Here is a 21,727-nt window from a genome sequence, read left to right as displayed (position 1 = left end):
TCCGATACTCCGGTACGGTCATTACGGCATGATGACTTGGGACTGTAAGCGGTTTGGTGCACAGGACGTCATGTCGTCGCTAAGCTACCACTCCATTGGGCCTTTGGCCGCCGGCAACAGTATGTACGGCATTTGCATACACTTGCCCACCCCTAATCCCCCATCCTCTCCACCGTCCCAACTCCCTTCCCCCTCCCCCCCTCCGCGCGTACCGTCTCCGCGAAGAAGGGCGGTAAGCCGCACAGCATGATGTACAGCAGTACACCCAGACTCCACACGTCAGCACGTTTGTCGTACCGTTTTCGGAGCACCTCTGGTGCCACGTAGAAGGCGGATCCTACCACATCCCTGAACACCTGTCCCTCGGAGAAAAACACACTGATCCCGAAGTCCTGTTTAGGAAACGGTCGGAGGGCGGCAAGGACGGGGAATTGGAATTGGACGGGTATCCGAAGGGGAAGGGAGGATCATATGCAATGTCAAGGAAAACAACTGCCGAGGGGGGAAAGGGGGGAAGGGGGGGAGGGGGAAATTGTGAAATCACAAACATGCAAAACCCAAAGAAACAAATCCCCAGGTTTCGGCGGAATGGAGCCGGTCGAGGGGGGTTTGGGTTTCGGAGGGGAGAGGTACGGGAAGGGGCAGCAGCAATGGGCCTAGTGAGAGAGAGTTGGGGCAGCAGCAGAGGTTGGGTATGTGTGTATGTGGGGGAAGGGAGGGATAGGGAGATGGGGGGAGAGTTTTACGGTAGTGACCTGAACAGCAGCATTGGTGGCCGTACGGGCAAAACCCAATTTTCCCCCCAAACCCACACCCGCCACCACCTCTTTCACATGCCCCTTCTTTTTCCCCGTTCCCTCCCCGTTCCCCCAATAAGCACTCGAAAACCCCATTCCTCTACCCCTCGCCTCCACAGTCTTCTCCCCTCCTTTCTTACCGTTGCTTTGATGGTGGCGTCAGCAGACCGATTGCTGAGCAGGAAATTCTCCGGCTGCGATGTGCGTGTGTGTGTGTGTGTGTATATAGAAGGGGTTTCAGGGAAGGGTGAGGGGGGGGAAAAGAGGACAAGGGAAAAGGGAGGGGGCAAGTGTCCGGAAGGGGGTTTAGGGAAGATGTGCGGAATGTGGTGGTGGTGGGGCGTTCGAGAAGCGCCGGCAGCGGAATGCAGTGTGCCAGGTTGGACTGGATTGGACAGCACTGGGTGCTGCAGGCTTAGGGCATGGCTGAGCACCACACCACAACACTTATACATATATGCATGCATACATACATACATACATACATACATACATACATACATACATACATACATACATACATACATAAGTACATATTCACTTATGAATTTCCTTTGCTACGTCCTCCCCTCGCACTCTTTCCCCCCCCCCGCACACACACACACACACACACACACACACACACACACACACAGTACCTTTATGTCCCGGTGCATGACCCCCATGTTGTGGCAGTGCGCCACCACCGAGGCGATGCTGCGGAAGGCCGCGGCGGCGTCTCGCTCCGAGTAGTGGCCGCGCTGTGCAAGGGGGGAAACAGCGTGTGTGTATGTGTGTATGTGTATGTGTATGTGTATGAGTGAGTGTGTGGTGGGTGGGTATGGGCGTGTGGGGGAGGGGGGGAAATGAGAGGGTGGCATGTATGTATGTATAAGGAAAGGGATTCAGATGCGAAATCAGGAAAATCAACTGTGGGGAGGTTCAGAAGGTTCCAGTAGGACAAATCCGTGTCTATCAGCGGAGGGAGGGGGGTGTAGGAAAGGAGAGGAAAGGGGAGGCGGTAAGGACGGAGAGCAATCAGGGGTTGGGGCTGGGTGGGGTTGTGGATACAACCCAAACCCTAGGGGGGTGACAGGCTTTCCTTCCCTTCTTCACCCCCTCCGTCCCTCAAGTTCGCCCCGTCGTCCCTCCTTCCCGCCGTCCCGCCCTCCCTCGCTCTCTCCGTGCAAACTGGCCGTCTTTCGTCGTTTTAACCGCCTTCCTTCTGGCCCCCAACCGCATTACCAGCTCCCCCGCACCCATACCCAACCCCCATCGTACTTCCCGCCCTATTCCCCATTTCCCCCGCAAGCAGCACACACGTCCCATCTCCCCTTGCTCCCGCGGCTACGTTATTCTCTTACCGCAATGATCGAGTCGAACAGCTCACCCCCCGTACACAGCTCCTGAACCAGGTGCACGTAACAGCTGTCCTCATACACATCTGGGGGCCGGGTTACGGGGGAGAGGGGGGTTACGGGGGAGGACCCGTGGGTGGGGCTTTGGGGGGAAGGAGGAAGAGATGAGTGGGCTCTGGATTCAAATATTTTTAAACATTCAAATGCCTAGGTACGAGATCTGGGTGTTTTTTCACCTACCCCCCATTACCAAAATCATCCAGAGACGTCCCAGACCCCCCCCCTTATGAGCGCCCGCATTTCCAGCAACTCCCACTCGCGACCTCACCCTCCCACCCACCCTAATCCCCAACTCCAACCGCAACCTCCACGAGGAGTTGCTCCCTCCCGCCCACCCTAACCCCCAACTCAACTATTTTTTTATTCCTGATGCAGTATCTGTCTAATGCTGGAGTATCCATCCGTCCATCCTTAGTACCTGCTTGTATCGTCAGTGGTTCGTCGTACCCCTCAACTCACCCCCTGCCCGCCCTTTCCCCCCACACTCCACTCTTTCCTTGGCATCACCTTCACCCGCTCGTGGTTCGTCTTCCCTTCCCACACCCCGCCCACCCTTTATCGTCACAATATTCGGATGTCCCGCCACGTGGTACATGATCTGCACCTCCCGCAGCACGTCCTCTGGCCCCGCCCCCTGACAGTGCAGCCGCCGCTTGGATATAGACTTGCAGGCCAGCTTAGCGCCAGAGGACTTGTCTGTTACCACACGAACTGAGCCGAACTGGCCCTTGCCTGGTCCGAGGATGGGGAGGGGGCCAGGGGGTAAAGGAGGGGGTAAAGGAGGGGGTAAAGGAGGGGGAAAAGGAGGGGGTAAAGGAGGGGGTAAAGGAGGGGGTAAAGGAGGGGGTTGATATGCAAGAAGCCAAGGACCAACTGCTGCAGCCGAGAAAGCCAAGGGCGGGGGGAGGGGAGGGGGGGAAAGACGAACCACGAACGAGTGAAGCTGCTGCCAAGGAGCAGAACTGACCAGTAGGCGGGGAGGGGGAGGGGAGGGGGGGACTACATCTTTTTTATATACAGGGTCAATGGAATAACTGCCGACGGGATTTGGGGGGGGGGGATAAAATGCAAGAAAAAAAGGGATTTGAGGGTTTTGAGAGGTAGGGGAATGGTAATCGATTTGGGTTTTTTCATGCGGGAGTGCGTGCTAGAGATTGAGGGAGGGCATCCTGATAGATGAATGGATAGCTGGATGGGTAGGTCAGGGCGGCGGCGGGTGCCAGGGGGCAGACTGAGCCGTGGGGGGTTGGGTTGAGCGGGGTGCTGTACAGCTAGCAGCGCGCAGTGTACGGAGAAGAGGCCGACGGTACCGGGTGGGGGGAGGAGGGGGAAGAGGGACCAGGGGGGTGGGGCTGAGCGGAAGCTGGTAAGGCACACCCGCAAGCGAAAGGGGACAACAGGGAAGGGCAGCTTCTGTCAGTCCACGCACTTTTTTTTAAGTCGGGCAGGACGGCGGGCTGGCGGGCTCGGGCTCTGCTTAGCTCAGCGTATGTGCTGCTTCATGATGCTTACTTTGTGGAATGCGTCATATGTTTCTATCAGGGATATGGGAGCAGCGTGCGCGACATCTTGGCATGCGTAACGGGAGACGCCACCGCGACTGCCGTTCTGGGTTTGGTTGGGGCTGCGTTTTGAATGCTGAAATCAGTCGTTTTAGGGGAAAGGAGGAGCAACTCCGCATCACCATGCTTCCTGTTTCCGGGCTCACCGATAAGTTTCCCGAACGAGTAAAAATTCTTTATGTCCTTGAATTCTCGATGAAACACCTTCAGCTCTCCAACGGAAGCGGTCTGCATATCATGTTGACTATATTATGTACTCACTTCACCAAATACCAAGGTAGGACCAGTCCGTCTTCGACCTTACCTTCGAAGACAAGCTCAGCGCAACCCCAAGGTTTGCAATTGATGTGCTGTACTCCCGTCCATCCACGTGCGATCGACCCCCTGCCAGGAAGGAAGCTCCACATCCCATGTATTCCCTCGCAGCTTTACAGTCAACCCCGCAATCGGCGCATGGCTGCACCCGCAGCTACAAAGCTAATGACCACAACCGTAATTCATAATTGGAAGTTATAAGCAGGTTTGATGTTACATCATGCAGGCAACGCAAGTCGTAAATCGAGTGCCAGGGATGAGATTCAGTCACTTAACTTGTCGCCCTTACGCAACGCAAGCACATGCATTTACCGCTGGGGAGGTTAAACTGGACGAAACTTGCTTTAAGCAACCACTTACTCAGAGCTACTCTTTTGTTGTTACCGTACTTGGTGGTTGCTGGGTAACCGTCGTTCTGTCCCGCCCTACCTGAAATGAGGTCAGGGGAACTTGTAAGAGTGCCATATTTCATCGTACAGCTTCATAGATTGCTGACAGGGCTATTATCGCTGCTTAATTCGTTCGTGCACCTAGTGCAGACTCTTAACTTTGTCTCTCCGCACTAGCTTTGAGAAGCCCTACTCAAACTTTTGGTCCCATGCTATGACTTCGCAATTGCATGTCATAAACTTCTTGAAATTGTAAGGGATGCAACGCATAACTACCAGGTTGCCCCTGCCCTCATAAGCAAAGACCTTACGGTATTCACATCTTTTCAATATCACCTCATGCGCGCGGTGCACTATCAATGTTGGAAAGTGACCGACACTCGTATACCAGAGAATGGTGACAGCAGTAATAGGACCCGCGAGGGGTCCGGTGCTTTGCTAAGTCTACAAAACCCCAAGACACTCGGCCTTGACTGGTCAAATCAGCATGCATACACATTTACGCACCGCACCAATGATACATACTTAATTACCCAATCACATGTTTCCTACCAAGACAGAAACGCTAAACAAGAAACTCAGGCACAAGCTCCCTGCTTCACGCAACAAAGAATAAAATGTTTCTTGACGCCGAGGCGAAGTGCACATTCCTTGGCACCCCAAGTCCGTCTGCTAAAGCAACGACACCTGGCTTTCTCGCGTGTCCAGTACTGTATGCGGCACGCCCTCCTCCTCCTAGTCTGGCAACCAGCATATTACGCTCTACACCATATCATACTGCGACTCCCTCCTCCTCCTCTTCCGTCTCCTCTCCCTAGACCACCTCAGAGTAACCCCACGTCGCCAGAGGTCGCACATCCAGTTCATTCGATCAGCTGGAAGCTGTTTTCCCAAACACACACACACACACACACACACCTCCTCCTCCTCAAGGAAGCCGTTTGAATTTGGAAAAGTTGGGCGCGCGCTTTTCGAGGTAGGCTTGGCGACCCTGCAAAGCGGACCGTGTGGGTGCGGAAAATGCGAAATAAGCAAATCCTCGAACAAAGGTCGGACCTAGTTAAGAGTACATACATACATTGCAAATTTATAAATTCTCAAATGAAACCTAGCCGACCGTGTGCCAGGTGTGCGTCGCGGCGCCATGAAAGAAGGAACGCCATACAGTACGGCAAACTCACCTCGTTTCCTTCCTCGCTCTGATAAAACAGCAGTGTGGCATTACCCCCCAGCTCCTGAATTCCCGCCTGGCCATCCTCCGCGGCGTTGAGTGCGGATTTGAGAAGTCGGAGGGCCGTGGGGCTGTTTCGGAGCATCTCACGACACCTGATGTGCGTGGGTATGTGTATGTGTATGCATGAAGGGAGTTTGGGGAGGAAGTGGGGACGTAGGTGGTGGTGATCCGAACAGTTTGGACAAATGGAATGGCCGGGGAAAGGACGCGGGCCGTGCAATTAAGTCTAGCTACATACATACATACACAGATACATACATACATACATGCATATATGCATACATGCAAGGGTTTGGCACCACTGGTAAGGCGCGACCATTGCCCCCGGGAGATCCCGGGATCGATACCCGTTAGGGTCGAAATTCCTTCCGATGGTGGAAGGCATTGCGCCCCTAGTTGATGGACGGAGGTGACCTGGGATAAAGTTAACTTACTAGCCGACCAGGAATGGAGTTGGGCCGCTGTCGACCCGGCAGATTCCGTTGGATTCAAGTGGTGGGTGCGGAACCTGAGCAATCCACTGAGAAGTTGACTAGGGTGACTGGATGAGGGTGCCCCAAAATTCCGGGGAAGGCAGGGTTTCGCAGGGTAGCTGCCACGGGCGAAGATACACCCCCCTGTTTCACACATCATACACGCAGACAGCAGATCTTGACCGCCCAGAACCTCCTCTTGACTTTGCTTCGCGCCGTGTGCTAGGACCCCTCCTCCGCAGTCGCGTCATCATCACGTTAATGACTCCACCACCATACAGCAGCAGTTTGAAACCGCTTTGGTCCTCAGGGCAGCTGTTGTTGTCCCTTCCTGACTAGGCTGCCTAATTCAACCCAGGTTTCCTTTCTCCTTGACATGACGGGCCCTGAAAACCTGGCTCCCTATCCCATCGACGCACAGGCAGTTGCTTCCTTGAATTTTCGCATGAAAACGTCCGGCCCTTCCCTTCTCCCCCCCACACACCAATACCCACCCCTATTTCCCCCCCCCACACACACACACACTCACCAAACCAAGGTCTCCTCCTCCAGCTTGTCCAGGGGAACCACCTGCAGGTCGCACGTGCGTGTGTGTATGTATGTGTGTGCGCTTTCAAGTTTTGTTTTGGAGATCTTGATGATGGTGGGCGATGCTGCTGCTGATGATTACAGTGTTGATGCTGTTGCTGCTGCTGCTGCTGATGGTGATGGTGATGCTGATGATGCTGATGATGCTGATGGTGGTGGTGATGGTGGTGGTGATGGTGGTGGTGATGGTGGTGGTGATGGTGGTGGTGATGCTGATGGTGATGCTGATGGTGATAATTGCAGTGTTGATGACGACGATAATGATGGTAATGGTAATGGTAATGATGGTAATGGTAATGGTAATGATGGTAATGATGGTGATGATGGTGATGATGGTGGTGATGATATGATAGCGATGGTGATAGTGGTGATGGTTGTCCAGGATGTTGCAGTACGGAGTACGGAAATCACCGGTCCCAAACCCGACACCCCTCACTCCTAGAAAAAAACCAAACCCCCCAGGTGTGCCTCCACTCTTCTCTTCCCCCCCCCCGCCAGTTTCGGTCAGTTTTTACGTTTGCTACTCTCTTGCCCTGGCAGCAGCTTCAATCGTGTGTGGTTCGTCTTCCCCCCCCCCCAACAACTCATCTCCTCCCTCAGCAGCAACCACCACCCCAACTCACCGTGTTCACAAGGCCCATCCGGTGGGCCTCATGTGCGTCGTACAGTCGTGCCAAAAACCACATCTCCCTCGCCTTCTTCTGCCCCACCAGCCTAGCCATGTGCGTGGAGCCGTATCCCGCGTCAAAGGAGCCGACCTTGGGGCCGGTTTGACCGAATACGGCATTATCTGCGGCTATCTGGAGTCTCAGGTTGGCAGGCGATGGAAGGGAGGGGTAGGTCGAATGGACTTAAGACCGGGTGTGTGCGCGTGTGTGTGTGTGTGGAGAGGTGGGGTTGACACTGCGGTCCATGCGGGGATTTTGGGTGGTTCAGGGCTTTGGAAATGGAAATCCCGACGCCCGAGGATGGGGGCGTATAAGAATGCGGGGGCGGGGTTGGGCGGAAGGTGTGTATGTGTGTATGTATATGCAGGATATTACATACTAAAATTTTACTTTTTATTTAAGTGTGAAGGGGAGATGGGAGTTGGGGGGATCCTGAGCGCCTGTGGAAAGTTGTAACAGCATACTGGCCAGTATAATGTATTCACGCGCGGCCGAGAATATCCGTTATGTGGACGACTTAATATAGGACGTACTACATTGTCGTACCGGGTCGTGCAAATTGCCGTACCGTGAGGTCGCAGATCATGTGGAGGATGTGGCCTCCTCCCACAGCGTACCCCGCCACCATGGCTACCACGGGCTTGGGCAGCCGCCGGATCTGGATCTGCATTCGTACGCGTACGGAACATGTATGGACAAGGGAAATGGGAGGGACCGTGAAATCCCATTTGCACTGCGAAACACCTAAATGCTACAACGTCTGTCTGTCTGTCCTTGGCCCTTAACACTACACCTCTTGTATGTGAAGCTTCCTTCCTCCTTCCCGTACTGCACCCCGCTGACCTGCAGATCGAGTACATTGAGTCGCGCAATTCCATCCGCCCCGACGTAACCGCCCTGGCCGCGAACGCTCTGATCGCCGCCACTGCAAAAGGCAAGGTCGCCGGCACCTGCACGGGTGTGCGGGAGCGGGGGCCGGGGGCGCCCCCGGTGGTCGGGTTGCGGCAGTTGGGGGAGGAAGGGGGCCTAGGTGAAAACACGGACGCGTCGTCCGGACGTGTTATCTGTCGGCGGAGGACGGCGGTCGACGGTCGACAGGTGGGGCAAAAGAGCACCAGAAGAAGAAGAAGAAGAAGAAGAAGGGTTGTGGGACGTAGAAAGACGCTCCCAGCAAATGCAAGACACGATCCAAGCAAGGACGTCGGCGTTTTATGGCTACGAGGCCGTTGTCAGAGCTCATGGACACCAGTGTGCAGCAGCAGCGGGCCGATCAACTATACGGTAAAATTATACAGCTGTGTATGGCGATTGTACGATACCTGTCAAGATGATGACGCCCACTTCAGGGTCGTCTCGGGCGTCGCCGAAGCACCAAGACATCTCCTGGACTGATCGTGCGGAGGAGGGGGATTTGCAGGGGCATGGGTTTGTGTTGATGTGGGTTTGTGTTGATGTGGGTTTGTGCTGATGTGGGTTTGTGCTGATGTGGGTTTGTGCTGATGTGGGTTTGTGCTGATGTGGGTTTGTGCTGAACAGGATGTCAGGATACAGTTTGAGGACGAGAAAAACGGACTCAGCAAGGGGAGTGTCCAAATGCTACCCGTTGCGTAAGGGGATTCCTTTACATGAAACCCCAGCCGTGCTGGCCGGAGGTCCGGGTTAGATGTGGACGAACGGGGAAAAGAGGTCCAGGGCAGGCCTAGGGATGTACGACAGGATTGCCGCCAGGCCTTCAGAATTTGAACAGATGTTTGCATGTGTGTCCAGGAAATCACTAAGCTACAGATGCTAAACACATTCTGGCATGGCGCGGTACCTGTCCGGGGGCGAAAGGCATTCCTGCGCTCCGGCCGGTTGATGGTGATCTGCGGTTCGATGGGATCGCCGTACGGGTAAACAAGGATGAGTTTCGTTCCAAACTTTTCTTATCGTTACATCCGTCCAATGTAGGAGGAATTTTGGCTCATGGTGCTGCCAACGTACCTTGGCAATGCCCTCGCCGATGGCTTTCTCATAGATGACATCAGTCAACTCCTCCCGTGAAACAATCGGTATCCGACGCCAGTTGGTTGGCTCGCGGCTGACGGCTCCATGAACTCGACCATAGGAGTTGGGTTTCCCGTCGACGGAAGCATATGAAGCAGAGACATCTGAATTGTTCGCGGCAGTTGCCTGCCTCGAAACGAGATCCTCAGAAGTGCGTCCAAGCAGGTGATTGCTGAGAATTTGTAGACGTCGTTGTGCTGACATGATTACAGGCCTGGGCGCAAGTAAGGCTATTAAACACTGCTAATTCTGATGAGAAATTCTGTCGGCGAATTACAGATGGAGTTCGTCGCAAATTCGAAATACTAATCCGAGAATATATATGGTCAGGACCTGGTTGCGTGGCCAGGACACAAGACTTTACAGGAGACTTTCGCTTGGATGAAGGCTGCACATCCGGCGTTGAATAAAATCACAAGGCAATTAACCTGGTTAGTACATGTAAGGTCAGGAAGTACATAATACAAAATGCAGCGCTCCGAAGCCAGACAACCTACTCGCGCACCGCAACAGATCGGAATCCCGTACATCCCAAAAAAATACATCTAATTGCCGTTTACAAACTGGTTAACTGAATTCACACGGTAATTTTGAAGGGCCACTTGCATGCAGGCGCCTGGTAAACCTGACCTAAACCGACCGTTTTGGCGCTTGGTCCAGGCGCAGCTCGGCCAAGTAGTTTTTCTGGGCACCAGGGTTCTTTCCGGGTCTGTAGAACCTTTTCCTGGGCAGCTTGTTGGAAAGTGATCGACACTCATCCACGAGAGAACGGTGACATCAGTAATACGACCGGGGGGGTCTGGCGCTTAGCTGGTCTTAACGCAGCTCACGCTGTTTACATCCTGGCTTTCCATCACGCACGCAAGGGTACGTCGGCAGTCCTTGTAGAGCGGTGCGCCTGACGATGACCCACCAGGCGATTGCCCCAGTAGTTTTGTTCGCTGGGGCTCGCTGGGGCTTGCGTGCCGATACCGGTAACCCGGCAATAACTTCAGCCTGCGGGTAACCAGCTGAGGGTAACCTGACCTTCCTGGCCCCGGTTGGCTCTGGGCCCTCTTCGGAAATCCTCCTTGCCTACCCTTGAGTCCCGCCGTGCCGCCCTAGATCCCCCTTAGCCTTCTTGTCTGTTACAGAGTGGGAGGCTTCTGGGCCGCTTTATCACATTGTCAGTTCTACGATTTATCACCTTATAGCACCATCCACCACTACCACACTGTACTTCGCCATACGAACTGTAAGTCCAAGGCGGCGGATCCAGCCTTCAGGGACCCCTCCTCATCCATTCACCCGAACATCCGAAGAGACGGAGGGTTCAGCAATCGCCACCAATCCAGCGTGCGAATCTGGCCCAACTCCACATCTCAGCAGCTAGCCATAATCTCGCGCTCACGACTAATTCGGGGGTCTCCCCGGGAAGATCCCCTTAGCCTTCTAGCATCTGACTGTTTTCCACTACCATAGGTGTTTTACACCTGTACGGCAGGCCAGGTCCCAGGCTTTCCCCTACGCGCTACGTGCGGGGCCCCTGCAGCGCTCCCCTAGCGCGTAGATATACGCGCAAAGGGGGATGGATGGACCCTTGAACGGTTCTTAACGAGGGGGTTGCGTTTGTGTGTGTGTATGTAAATGTGTGTATGTATGTGTGTGTGTCACTTGATGCTGCGCGGAGTCGCACGCCCTGCTGCTGCAGTGCTGTCTGTTACAGTAAATGCCAAGCCGCCGCGGCACCAGCAGCAGTCGCAGTAGCAGCAGTAGCAGCCGATAATCGTCTACGCGGCGATTTGTTCCACCCCGTTCCAGAGATTAACCTCTCGCGTGTTCAGCCGAAACAAGCGCTTACAAATGGTCCGATGTGTTTGGCCCGGTGGGATGGTATGGGATAAGGCACTTGAGATGTACTAGCCATACCGCTGCTGTTCTTGCTTGGGAGTTGGCCCTGCCTGCTCTTTCATGCGATTGCAGGTTTCTGCAGGTTTCTATAGCGGAATTTTATTCAAAACTGGCACGGCCTGCACAAAGGCATCCTCGAGCTTACGTGCCATGAAGTAATTTATGCAGAACTTCACTGGCACGATAAATGATGAGATGCAAATCGGGCTGTTGTGCATAAAGCACTTGAATAGGATGCATACATCGATATAGAGCTTGCCGAATTGCAATCATAGGAAGCCAGAGCAAGCTTACTCGTCTAGGATGGCTGGCGTTACACCGATATTACCGCTCTCTGGTCGTCATTATTAAGCGCCGTACGGGCCTGTTCGTCTCAGCAGTTGCAGCTTGGCTCGCACGTCTTTTGTATGCAAGAGGTCGGCGTACCAAATGAACTATTCGAACCAGTCATATCATGTGTAAACAGGGACGTGCGCCTCCAGTTAAGCTTGGTCTATGGTTGGTGTTCCCGCATACGTAGCCTTAGGAGGCTGTACAGACACATACAATTCACAAACTCTGAAGACGAGAAATTGCGATGCTTTTGTCGCATAGCAAGCACGCGCGAAGGCGCTGCTCCTGGTGGACATGCATTATTTTCACTTGGTTTACAGCAGCGTCCTCAGGACCAGATCCCAACCCAATCAGGTCTTGCCTTGGGCTTCATAACATAGTTAGCGATCCTGAGCAACAGAGTCCGCGGGTTATTGCTCAGGAAATCCAGTCCACCGCGGCTCATCTTGGCGAAATGCGCTTGGGCCGGCCGTATCCATCGTTCACCTCCAACCCCAGTGAACATACTTTGGAGATCTCGACTGCCAACCTGACCTCGCAGCTCCGAACCCTGTTGAAAATCGCTTCCATCCCTGCGCGTACGGGTCTCAGGTGCGCATCGTCACAACCAAGGTCTCCCTCATACAAGCACACCGATTCCGAAGTCAAAGAAACACCCACATCTACGGGTACCCCGTGTAAAAATTCCCCGCGCACTCACAACCCCTGTGCAGCTTGGAAGCCGCAGAATCCCTGGCGTTGACGTGCCTCTCCACCCACCTCTATCCCGACCTATACACGGCTCGTCCCATCGTATCCGTACTCCTCAACTACTTCAAGCGACCGCAAGTAGTAACAAGAATTGCAACCAATTTGCGCGCTTCATGTGAATCGGTTGCCGTACCGTGCGAGTTGGTTGTGAACGTTGACAACCCGCATGAGGCAGCGGCCTGGGCGGGGCAGGCCGGTTTTGTCATACCCGTGTTCTCCGCCAACCTGCACGAGGCACGGGGCTACAACCGGGCGGCTCGACTGGCCCGGGGGAAGTACCTGATCGTGTGGCAGGTGGGGAAGGGGAAAGGGGGGGAACGGGTAGGGGAGGAGGGAGAAGCGTGTGTGTGTATGGGCGGGTGGATGAGTGGATGGGTGCATGCATGCCTTGAGAGGTAGGGACGTGAGCGGGAAACGTTAAGATGTCGATGAGAGGGCGATTACATGTCTTGCCGTGTGTGTATGGGAGGGGAGGCTCACGGCGGGTTGTGGCCCAGGGTGAACCAAAATGCACCCACGACCCCAATGACACAAACGCAAAAACACCAACAGAAAACCCGCACGTCAGCCACCTCCCTGACTGCACCCCACTCCAAACTCTCATTGTAACCCATGACTACGTTTTTGCTTCTCCTGCACTTGAAAAACCCAACATTGAACCCCCAAAACCAGTAACCCTGACCATCCTCCGAAACCACCCAACGGAACAGGATGATCAAATTCCCCCAACCAACGGCACGTGGATTACCCAGATGATTCGAATCTTCGAGACCTACCCCCGCCTGGGCATCCTTGGCATGAACGCCTACCGGTTGTGCCGCCAAAAGGAGCGCGGGAATCGTTGGGGCCCAGCGGGCTGGGACATCGACCCGCGGGTCGGTGTTCCCTGGACTTACGCGCATTTTGTTGACTTTGCGCCGATGGCGGTATCGGCGCGGGCTTTTTGGGAGCTGGGTGGGCTTGATGAGGGGTTGTCGCGGCGGGGGGATTGCGGTATCGTCGGCGACTGGGAGCTGTGCGCGAGAGCGTGGCTGTCAGGCTGGCTGGTAAGAGTGTTGTGCGCTTATGTCCTGATGGTTTCGGAGCCGCGATGGGGGAAGGGAAATGCCGATGATGGTGCACGAGCAACTTTATTGGAGCGAGCTCTGTAGTCCAGCGACGTGTTAGACTCTTCTTCCGAGTAAAAGAGACCTGTAGACGTAGCTTCAATTTCTATCAAGAAGATGTTGAAACAGAAATGTGTGTTTGTGTGTGTGTGTGTGTGTTTTGGCACACGTGTGTGTGCGTGCGAGACAAGGGTTGGAGGAAAAGAGGGGAAGGTGAGGTACATCCGAAGGGTAACAGCAACGGATATGAGGTACAGCAACTCAACCAGACTTTTACCTTTTTTTCCCCTCGGCGCTCACTCTGTCAGCGACAAGCTTTGCGCTCGTGCATCATCCCCTCCCTCCCCTCCCTCCCTCCCTCCCCTCCCCTCCCCTCCCTCCCCTCCCCTCCCTCCCCTCCCTGGACCTCCGAGACAGGTGGGTCACTTCTCCTGGGAGGGCCGGGCCGGGGATGGGGCCGGCAGCACACACTCACCCGTGGCGGCGGAGGCGTGTTGGAACCGCCAGATGGACGTCGGTCAGCGCTTCTTCGCCAAGAGGTACGTGCCCCACCCGCCCCCAACCCCCACCCACTGCCACTCGCAAGCCGTCCCCATTTTTTGGGGGTCCCCTGCCTCCTGCCTCTCCTCAACATTACGAAAGCCCCTACTGCCCCCACTGGCTTGGGCGGCTGCATAATCGAGCTGACCAACGTCGTAATTTGAATATCTTTAACCCTGCCCTCGCAGTTTGTACGGTTTTTAAACCTTAAGATCCAAACCCTTACTCCTATACTCCAGCCATTTTTTTCCCGCACCTAATGCCTTTGAATGTCGTACGCAAATCCTTTCTGTAAAAACTGGGGTACGGAATATGGAAATCCCAATTTTTAAAATGTGCACCGTACCCAGCTGTGCCATATTAAAAACCCTTCTCTGCCGCACGGTTCCCTCCAGCGCCCACCTCTTAACTACTGGTGTTGCTACTGCTAGGGCTTCCTACTGGTATTGCTACTGCTTCAACTTCTGCGGCTCCGGTACCTGCTTTGCTGCAGCTATTGCTACTGCCACCTGTCACTGCTACTCCTGCTGCTACTGCTAACTGCTAACTGCTGCAGGTACATCGAGCAAGCCGCCTTCTTCCAGGAATTGTGCGAACGCGTCTGGACACTTAACATGCTTTCCTTCACGCTCTCCCAGCCTGAGAAGTGCCCGTACGGCAATGCAACCTACGGCTGGTCAAACTCCGAATACGCCAACTGTACGGCACCGTCATTGCCAGATCAGCGGGCAGCACTGGCCGCAAGAATGTACTTGGACTTCATCACCACCACCAGCGGCACCTAGCGGCCCTTGGACGACCTTTCCAGCTACGTTGGTTGGCTCCGTAGCTGCTTTCCAAATACGAATCTTATTTTTGAATTTTTGACGCGTTATTTAATGTCCAGATAGCGCCAAAGGTGCCTTGCGGGTTTTGCTACAGTTGGCGAAGGGGTGAGGGGTGAGTGCGCGTGTGTAGTATTGGAGTGTATGCGCATGCATGTATGTAGGTATGATGTGTGAAACAGGGGGGTGTATCTTCGCCCGTGGCAGCTACCCTGCGAAACCCTGCCTTCCCAGCGGGTATTTCGGGGCACCCTCATCCAGTCACCCTAGTCAACTTCTCAGTGGATCGCTCAGGTTCCGCACCCACCACCAGCATCCAACGGAATTTGCCGGGTCGACAGCGGCCCAGCTCCGTTCCTGGTCGGCTCGCGGGTTAACTTTATCCCAGGTCACCACCGTCCATCTACTAGGGGCGCAATGCCTTCCACCATCGGAAGGACTTCTGACCCTAATGGGTATCGATCCCGGGATCTCCCGGGGGCAATGGTCGCGCCTTACCAGTAGTGCCAAACCCTAACATGTATGTATGTATGTCTGGGGGCTCCTTTCACAGCCCTAGCATCGGGACGTGATCGACTTTACATGTTGGGAATGTTGACGTAATGTATATTGTACTTGAAACACTTCAAGTTTATGATTTTGAGGTCGGCGGTGTGATATGTTGTCACCAAGTTACCAAGTGTGATGTTTGTTGATGTTGTTACAGGGTGGTTAAGCTTCACCAGTGGCCTCCTACCCGAGGCAATGCCCTGCTCTCCCCTGCTAGAGGGGCACCCTAAGCCATTCACCCCATCCGACTTCAGAATGTATTCGTTGGGTTCGGCAACTCACCACCAGCATCCAACCAAATCTAGCGGATCAACGGCGCATCAACTTAGTTCCTGGTCAGCTCGCAAGTTGATATTATCACGTCCTACACAGTCCACAAGATGGGGGGCCACCTCTCATTTCATCACCTCTCAAACACCCCGAGAGGTTGGCAGGCGGATTTGAACCCGGACGCGCCGGGACGCGACGGGACGGGAGCAGAAGCCAGGCCTTAACCTCTGCCAGCCGCCTGCCTTGTTATGTGTGATACTTTGATACCCAGCTGGCAAGGGAGCCTGAGTGGATGACCACTGTGACGGACGGTCGTATGCTTCCTTTCTTTGTTTTACGTAGCAGAGGGCTGGGGAGGGAGAGGAGGGAGGGGGGGGTACGAGGCAGGAGGGGTCACGTGGGATGAAGTGGTGCGGGGCAGGGTGGCAGGGTGTTATGAGCTTATTGGGAATTGGGAGGAGATAGTTCGTTGGTGTTTGTGAGAATGCATGTTGTGGGGGAAGAGAGGTGTGAAACAGGGGGGCATATCTTTACCCGTGGCAGCTACCCTGCGAAACCCTGCCTTCCCCGGTATATCGGGGCACCTCCACCCTAGCCAACTTCTCAGTGGATCGCTCAGGTTCCGCACCCACCACCAGCATCCAACGGAATCTGCCGGATCAACGGCGGCTCAACTCCATTCCTAAGACGTCCCAGGGGCATTGGTGGGACTGGTTTGCCCTGATGCTAGCCAGGCCTGGCAGCTGCGATGCAGAAGAAAAGAGTGTCTGCGTCTGAAAGTGTGTGCGGCGTGTGTTTCGATGGTCAAGTCGTGAAACGTATCTCTGCTTTCGCATCCGCTTGGACTGCCTATGCTATGTGCCACACACTGAAAACTTGTTATTATGCGACCTTCACCATTGTCTATTATCAAGGTAATTGTTGCATCCTTTCCATTTTGGTTACCTTTTTCTTCAAATTTACCCTTCCTAAATCAGAAACTCTCAAAGGTACGACATTTGTACAACACATCTCTCGGACGATTATCCCGTGACCTGGTGGTGGAGTGGGGACAAAACGTACGACAAGAGGAGACCCGGGACACAGCACGTACAGATATACATACATGGCAAGAATCCCAAAAAGAGAGCGAGCAAGAGCCAAACCCCCCAACGCAAAGAAGAAAAGGTACACATACGCGGCACACCACAGACGGATGACCACATGCCTCAGGTAAACAGCCCACCACACGACACATACCCCCATATCCGTATTCACCGCGCCCGCCCTCTCCCCCCTCCCGACACATGTAAGGCCCAAAACTGCCTAATACTGCTGCTTACTCCGACAATGCAGAATGCACGATCCGCGCCTGACACCCAGGCACCCAGGCTTCACCCAAGGCTGCAGGCTGGCTTTGTTTGTTGGGGTAGTTGGGTGCGTCCCGTCCCTCTCCCTCCCAATCCGTGCACACAGATACATACATACACAATATATAGACAGGCGGCTGGCAGAGGTTAAGGCCTGACTTCTGCTCCCGGTCGACCCAGTCGACCCGGGTTCAAATCCGCCTGCCGGCTCCTCGGGTGTTTGAGGAGTGATGAAATGGGAGGTGGCCCCCCATCTTATGGACGGTGTAGGACGTGATAATATCAACTTGCGAGCTGACCAGGAACTAAGTTGATGCGCCGTTGATCCGCTAGATTTGGTTGGATGCTGGTGGTGAGTTGCCGAACCCAACGAATACATTCTGAAGTCGGATGGGGTGACGGATTAGGGTGCCCCTCTAGCAGGGGAGAGCAGGGACTGCCCCGGGAAAGGGGGCCGCTGGCGAAGTTAACCACCCTGTAACAACATACATACACAAACACAAGCACATCCTCCCCATTTCCATCTCGAGGCTCAAATCTTTTAAACTCCCAAAGCGCATACATACATTCACGTACATACATACACACACACACACACATGCGCGCGCGCACGGCCCTCCCCTCCCCCAATTCTACTCCTGCCATCCCACTAGCACCCTCTCCTCTCTCCCACCCTCTCCTCTCCTCCGCTCCGACCCCAACCACCCGGGGCCCATCAAACTCACAACCTTATGTCTTATGTCGTGTCTTTTGTGTGCCTCGAGTGCGTGTGTAGATGCCGTATAATAGGGATCGGCCCCAAATCAGACCATTAGACTTCTACCCCCCTTCTCCCGCACCACCACACACAGCAATGATACACGTGTCAGTCAGTCAGTTCCGCCACAACTGAGCAATTCATATAATTAGTTATATCAGTTACCGTGCGAGGTTACGTCCAACTACGTTTAGGAGGCCGGTGTATGACATACATACATACATACATACATACATACATACATACATGCATATATACGTGCATGCATACATACATAGATACAGGAAACAAGCCGGGAAACAGAGAAACAGACAGCAAGGGATGGGGGGGGGAGCTGTACGTGTGCATGCCTTTGCGAGGCGAGGGTGAGGGCCGCAACCCGCGAACAAAAATAGGACGGAGAGGGGGAGGGAGGGAAAAGACGAAGGGGAGGGGTAGCGCTCCCTACAAAGGGGTTGAGAGGCTTGGGCGGGTCGTATACCTTCCGTGTACCCGAAGCGGAAAAGAAACCGAACCCAACGCGGCGTGGGGCATGTGGGGTGGGGCATGTGTGTGTACCCGACAACCCATATCAGCCGCCCCTCCCCCAGCCGCCAAAAGATACATACATACATACATACATACACAGACGCAAACACAGACACAGTTGTAACTACGACAGATAACGTGCATACATACAGATGTAGCTTAGGTCATATCACAAAGTCGTGTGTTCATCCATCCATGTTGCAACATACCCACCACCACCACACACACACGCTGGCACCTCTCATGCTGCGCATTCTTCTTTACATGATCCTCCCCTCTCCTTCACTCCCCCCCTTACCCAAGCCCCCTACACCAAGTGCTCACAGCCCCACGACCTAAAACACACAAGAGAGGGCAGCACGACCAGTTCCAGAACGTACGACCCGCATCCAACACATCACCCCACCCCACCCCACTCCACCCCACCGCACCGCACCAATGCTACAAGACATCAAAATGGCACCAGAACATAACCTCATGTGCGCATGTATGTATGTGCGCATGTATGTATGCTGCACTGACGAGAGGCCCACCACCACCACCACCATAATCATCACCATCACCGAAACCTCGACCGCCATCACCACCACGCGCGCGCACACGTGCCATATGTCGCATGCCCCTCAGGTCCCTCCCCCTCAGGTCCCTCCCCCTCAGGTCCCTCCCCCTCAGGTCCCTCCCCCTCGAGACTGGTTCCGCTGCTGATGTTGTTGCTGTTGCTGTTCCTGTTCCTGTTGTTGTTGCTGTTGGGGTGCTAGCACCTGGTGGGGCTGGTGTTGGGCGGCCAGGGTCCGGCAGTACCTGAAAGAGCGGGTCAGGGAGGTGGCGGGCATCTGGTAAGGTATGATGTGTGGGACAAGGTGGGTATATCTTCACCCGTGGCAGCTACCCGGCGAAACCCTGCCTTCCCCGGTATTTCGGGGCACCCTCATCCAGTTACCCTAGTCAACTTCTCAGTGGATCGCTCAGGTTCCGCACCCACCACCAGCATCCAACGGAATCTGCCGGATCGACGGCGGCCCAACTCCATTCCTGGCCAGCTCGCGATTCCAACGTTATCCCAGGTCACCACCGTCCATCAACTAGGGGCGCTTTACCTTCCACCATCGGAAGGACTTTCGATCTTAACAAGTCTAACAGGTCTAACAGGTTTCGATCGAAAGTATGTATGTATGTATGTAAGCATGTATGTATGTATGTAAGCATGTAAGCATGTATGTGATGTGTGTGGACGGGTGGATCTGAGTAGACGTGCAGAGGGGGGCGGTGTATGGGTGAGGGCGAGGGTATGGGTGGGATGTTGGTCGGATGTTGGTGTGTTGCGGCTCCCGCCCAATCAGCCTAATGGGGGCTCCACCCAAGCACCCTATACACACACACACACACACCTATCAGTACGACCCGGGTCCAATCCATCAGTATCTCCTCTCAAATACACGTACACACACGCACATGCACGACGAGATGCATTTACCCCATCTCCCCCGTCGTACAGAGGCCCACTCTCTGTCGTATAGTTTCACTCACTTAATCATGGCGCGCTTGGCGGCGTCCCGCGCATAAGCCCCCAGCGCCGACAGCGCCACGGCTGCCGTGTTGGCGGTGGCGGGGGCAGCGTGCGAGGCTAGAGCATCCAGCACATAGGAGATGGTGGCGAGCGCTTCCAAGGGCTCCAAACCCATCAGCCGCCCGGCTACGACATGCGCCTCATCAGACACATGGCCCTGAGGGAGAACAAATAAATAAATAAACAAATAGGTTAATTATAATATTATAATATAATCAATAATATATTATAATATTGTAATATTATAAATAAATATATATTATAATATATATATATACAAATAAATAAATAGGTTAATTATAAATATTATAATATTATAAAATAAATAAATATTATAATATTATAAACAAATAAATAAATAGGTTAATTATAATATTAAATATTTGTCACATATTTGTCACATTTGTCATTGAATATTTGTCACAGCTCCAAAGTTGCCGCATCCAAATCTCCCCAAACTCTCAGCCCGGGGAGGGGGAAGAGGAGGGCGGTGGGGGTGTATAGCGGGTTTACCTGCGCTGCGGTGGTAGGTGGTCAAATCGTTTATGGCGAAGGGAAGAAGGGTGTGGCGGTGCTTTGGTGCATGACTTGGTGACCACCTTGCTGGTGGTGGTGGTGGTTAGGAAAGTTGTTCGCGGACTGAGGTTGGTGGCTGGGGTGAAAGTGATGGGAAATAAAAAAGCGGAGGGGTTATTACCAGCAGCTGTTCTTGCTGTTAAATTTCTTTGATTCCTGTTCACCAGCGGTTACCAGGAGCTCATGTTGCGGCTCCTACCGCCGGTAGCGTACTCTTAGCCGGGGAGAGAGAGAGGCAGAGAGAGGGAGAGAGAGGGAGAGAGAAGAGGGAATATTACCTTCAGAGGTGAAATGGTTTGGGACGGGAAGGGAGAGGAATTACATCATGATGCGAAACCCTAAGAGAACAACTGCGCCGACGTCCAAACATGCAAACTGCTGCTGGAATCCAAAGCGACAACGCAGCTGCGTTGCTCTTTGCCGTATGTATGTTTTATTGGGGGGGCCCCGCGTCGTGTAACCCCGTGTACCCCACACCGTGTAATGTCCTCAGCGCGTTGATATCCCCGGATGTTGTGTCGACGGACGGTGTTACTGCCGAAGACGTGGTGTCGTACCAGTAGTAGACACCTCGACGGGAAGTGTACGGCATGTTGAGCGTTCAAGACGGAAGGAGAAGTGATCCGCAAGGTAACAAAACACTCACTCACACACACACACACACACACACTCTCACACACACACACGTACATGCCGCACACACACATACATACACACCTGCTTGATCAGCTCCACATACTCGTGCACCTCCGCCACCTGCGCGGCTTCCCTGGACTGCTCCGCTCCGGCCCGCTCCGCCAGGGCCTCCGCCAGCATCGCCTCCGCCACCTCCGACGGCAAGTCCGCCAGCGGCGGCGGCTCTGATGCCGCCACTGACGCCGCCACCTGTCCCGGCGGCGGCGGCGGCGGCGGGGGCAGAGGCGGCGGCGGCGGTTCTTGACAAGCGGCGGCTCCGCCGCCGCTACCCCCACCGGTGCCGTACTCTTGCGGCGGCGGCGACGCGGGCGTGTCCAGCGGCGACGAGCGTCCCGGATCTTGCGGCGGCGGTGGACCTCCTCTCGAGGGGTACCTCTGTGCTGCCGCGTGTTGCTGTTGTTGCTGTTGCTGCTGCTGTTGGTGTTGGTGTGTATGGGCATGTGTGTGTCGAAGCTGTTGTTGCTGCTGCTGCTGCTGTTGTTGTTGTTGATGGTGATGCTGTTGGGGGTGTTGTCCGTACATG

General features: G+C 54.4%; 4 protein-coding genes across 4 annotated transcripts in view; 1 reads left to right on the top strand and 3 right to left on the bottom strand.

The window, feature by feature from the left end:
• The window catches only part of VOLCADRAFT_82146 (uncharacterized protein), a gene marked incomplete at its 3' end in the record, with an annotated part of 6,873 nt that extends 2,490 nt beyond the window's left edge, over positions 1 to 4,383 (bottom strand). The window contains exons 1-7 of the mRNA XM_002953213.1: positions 4,061 to 4,383; positions 3,903 to 3,984; positions 2,747 to 2,926; positions 2,141 to 2,220; positions 1,436 to 1,537; positions 938 to 991; positions 213 to 392 (exon numbers count right to left, since the gene is read on the bottom strand). Of these exons, the coding sequence (XP_002953259.1) occupies positions 213 to 392; positions 938 to 991; positions 1,436 to 1,537; positions 2,141 to 2,220; positions 2,747 to 2,926; positions 3,903 to 3,984; positions 4,061 to 4,168 (786 nt within the window). The 5' untranslated portion in view covers positions 4,169 to 4,383. The remainder of the gene's footprint in view (positions 1 to 212; positions 393 to 937; positions 992 to 1,435; positions 1,538 to 2,140; positions 2,221 to 2,746; positions 2,927 to 3,902; positions 3,985 to 4,060) is intronic.
• Positions 4,384 to 4,969: 586 nt separating this feature from the next.
• On the bottom strand, positions 4,970 to 9,860 carry VOLCADRAFT_82144 (uncharacterized protein). Its single transcript, XM_002953212.1, has 9 exons — positions 9,407 to 9,860; positions 9,240 to 9,288; positions 8,743 to 8,811; positions 8,267 to 8,373; positions 7,992 to 8,087; positions 7,379 to 7,555; positions 6,697 to 6,737; positions 5,642 to 5,786; positions 4,970 to 5,451 (listed from the first exon to the last, which is right to left on the bottom strand). The coding sequence occupies exons 1-9, from the start codon at positions 9,671 to 9,673 to the stop codon at positions 5,389 to 5,391; spliced, it is 1,014 nt and encodes a 337-aa protein (XP_002953258.1). The 5' UTR covers positions 9,674 to 9,860; the 3' UTR covers positions 4,970 to 5,388.
• Positions 9,861 to 12,146: 2,286 nt separating this feature from the next.
• On the top strand, positions 12,147 to 14,873 carry VOLCADRAFT_118312 (uncharacterized protein; the record flags this gene model as incomplete). The annotated part of the gene is made up of 5 exons (XM_002953291.1): positions 12,147 to 12,283; positions 12,406 to 12,736; positions 13,153 to 13,488; positions 13,966 to 14,087; positions 14,645 to 14,873. The coding sequence occupies 5 exons, from the start codon at positions 12,147 to 12,149 to the stop codon at positions 14,871 to 14,873; spliced, it is 1,155 nt and encodes a 384-aa protein (XP_002953337.1).
• Positions 14,874 to 15,977: 1,104 nt separating this feature from the next.
• The window catches only part of VOLCADRAFT_118310 (uncharacterized protein), a gene marked incomplete at both ends in the record, with an annotated part of 11,427 nt that continues 5,677 nt past the window's right edge, over positions 15,978 to 21,727 (bottom strand). The window contains 4 exons of the mRNA XM_002953211.1: positions 15,978 to 16,080; positions 19,893 to 20,089; positions 21,226 to 21,393; positions 21,480 to 21,615. Coding sequence (XP_002953257.1) covers positions 15,978 to 16,080; positions 19,893 to 20,089; positions 21,226 to 21,393; positions 21,480 to 21,615 — 604 coding nt within the window. The remainder of the gene's footprint in view (positions 16,081 to 19,892; positions 20,090 to 21,225; positions 21,394 to 21,479; positions 21,616 to 21,727) is intronic.

The sequence above is a fragment of the Volvox carteri genome (genome assembly GCF_000143455.1).
Source record: "Volvox carteri f. nagariensis unplaced genomic scaffold VOLCAscaffold_35, whole genome shotgun sequence".
Taxonomy (NCBI): Eukaryota; Viridiplantae; Chlorophyta; class Chlorophyceae; order Chlamydomonadales; family Volvocaceae; genus Volvox; species Volvox carteri.
Note: the sequence above shows the minus strand (reverse complement) of the source record. Positions and strands in the feature narration are given on the sequence as shown.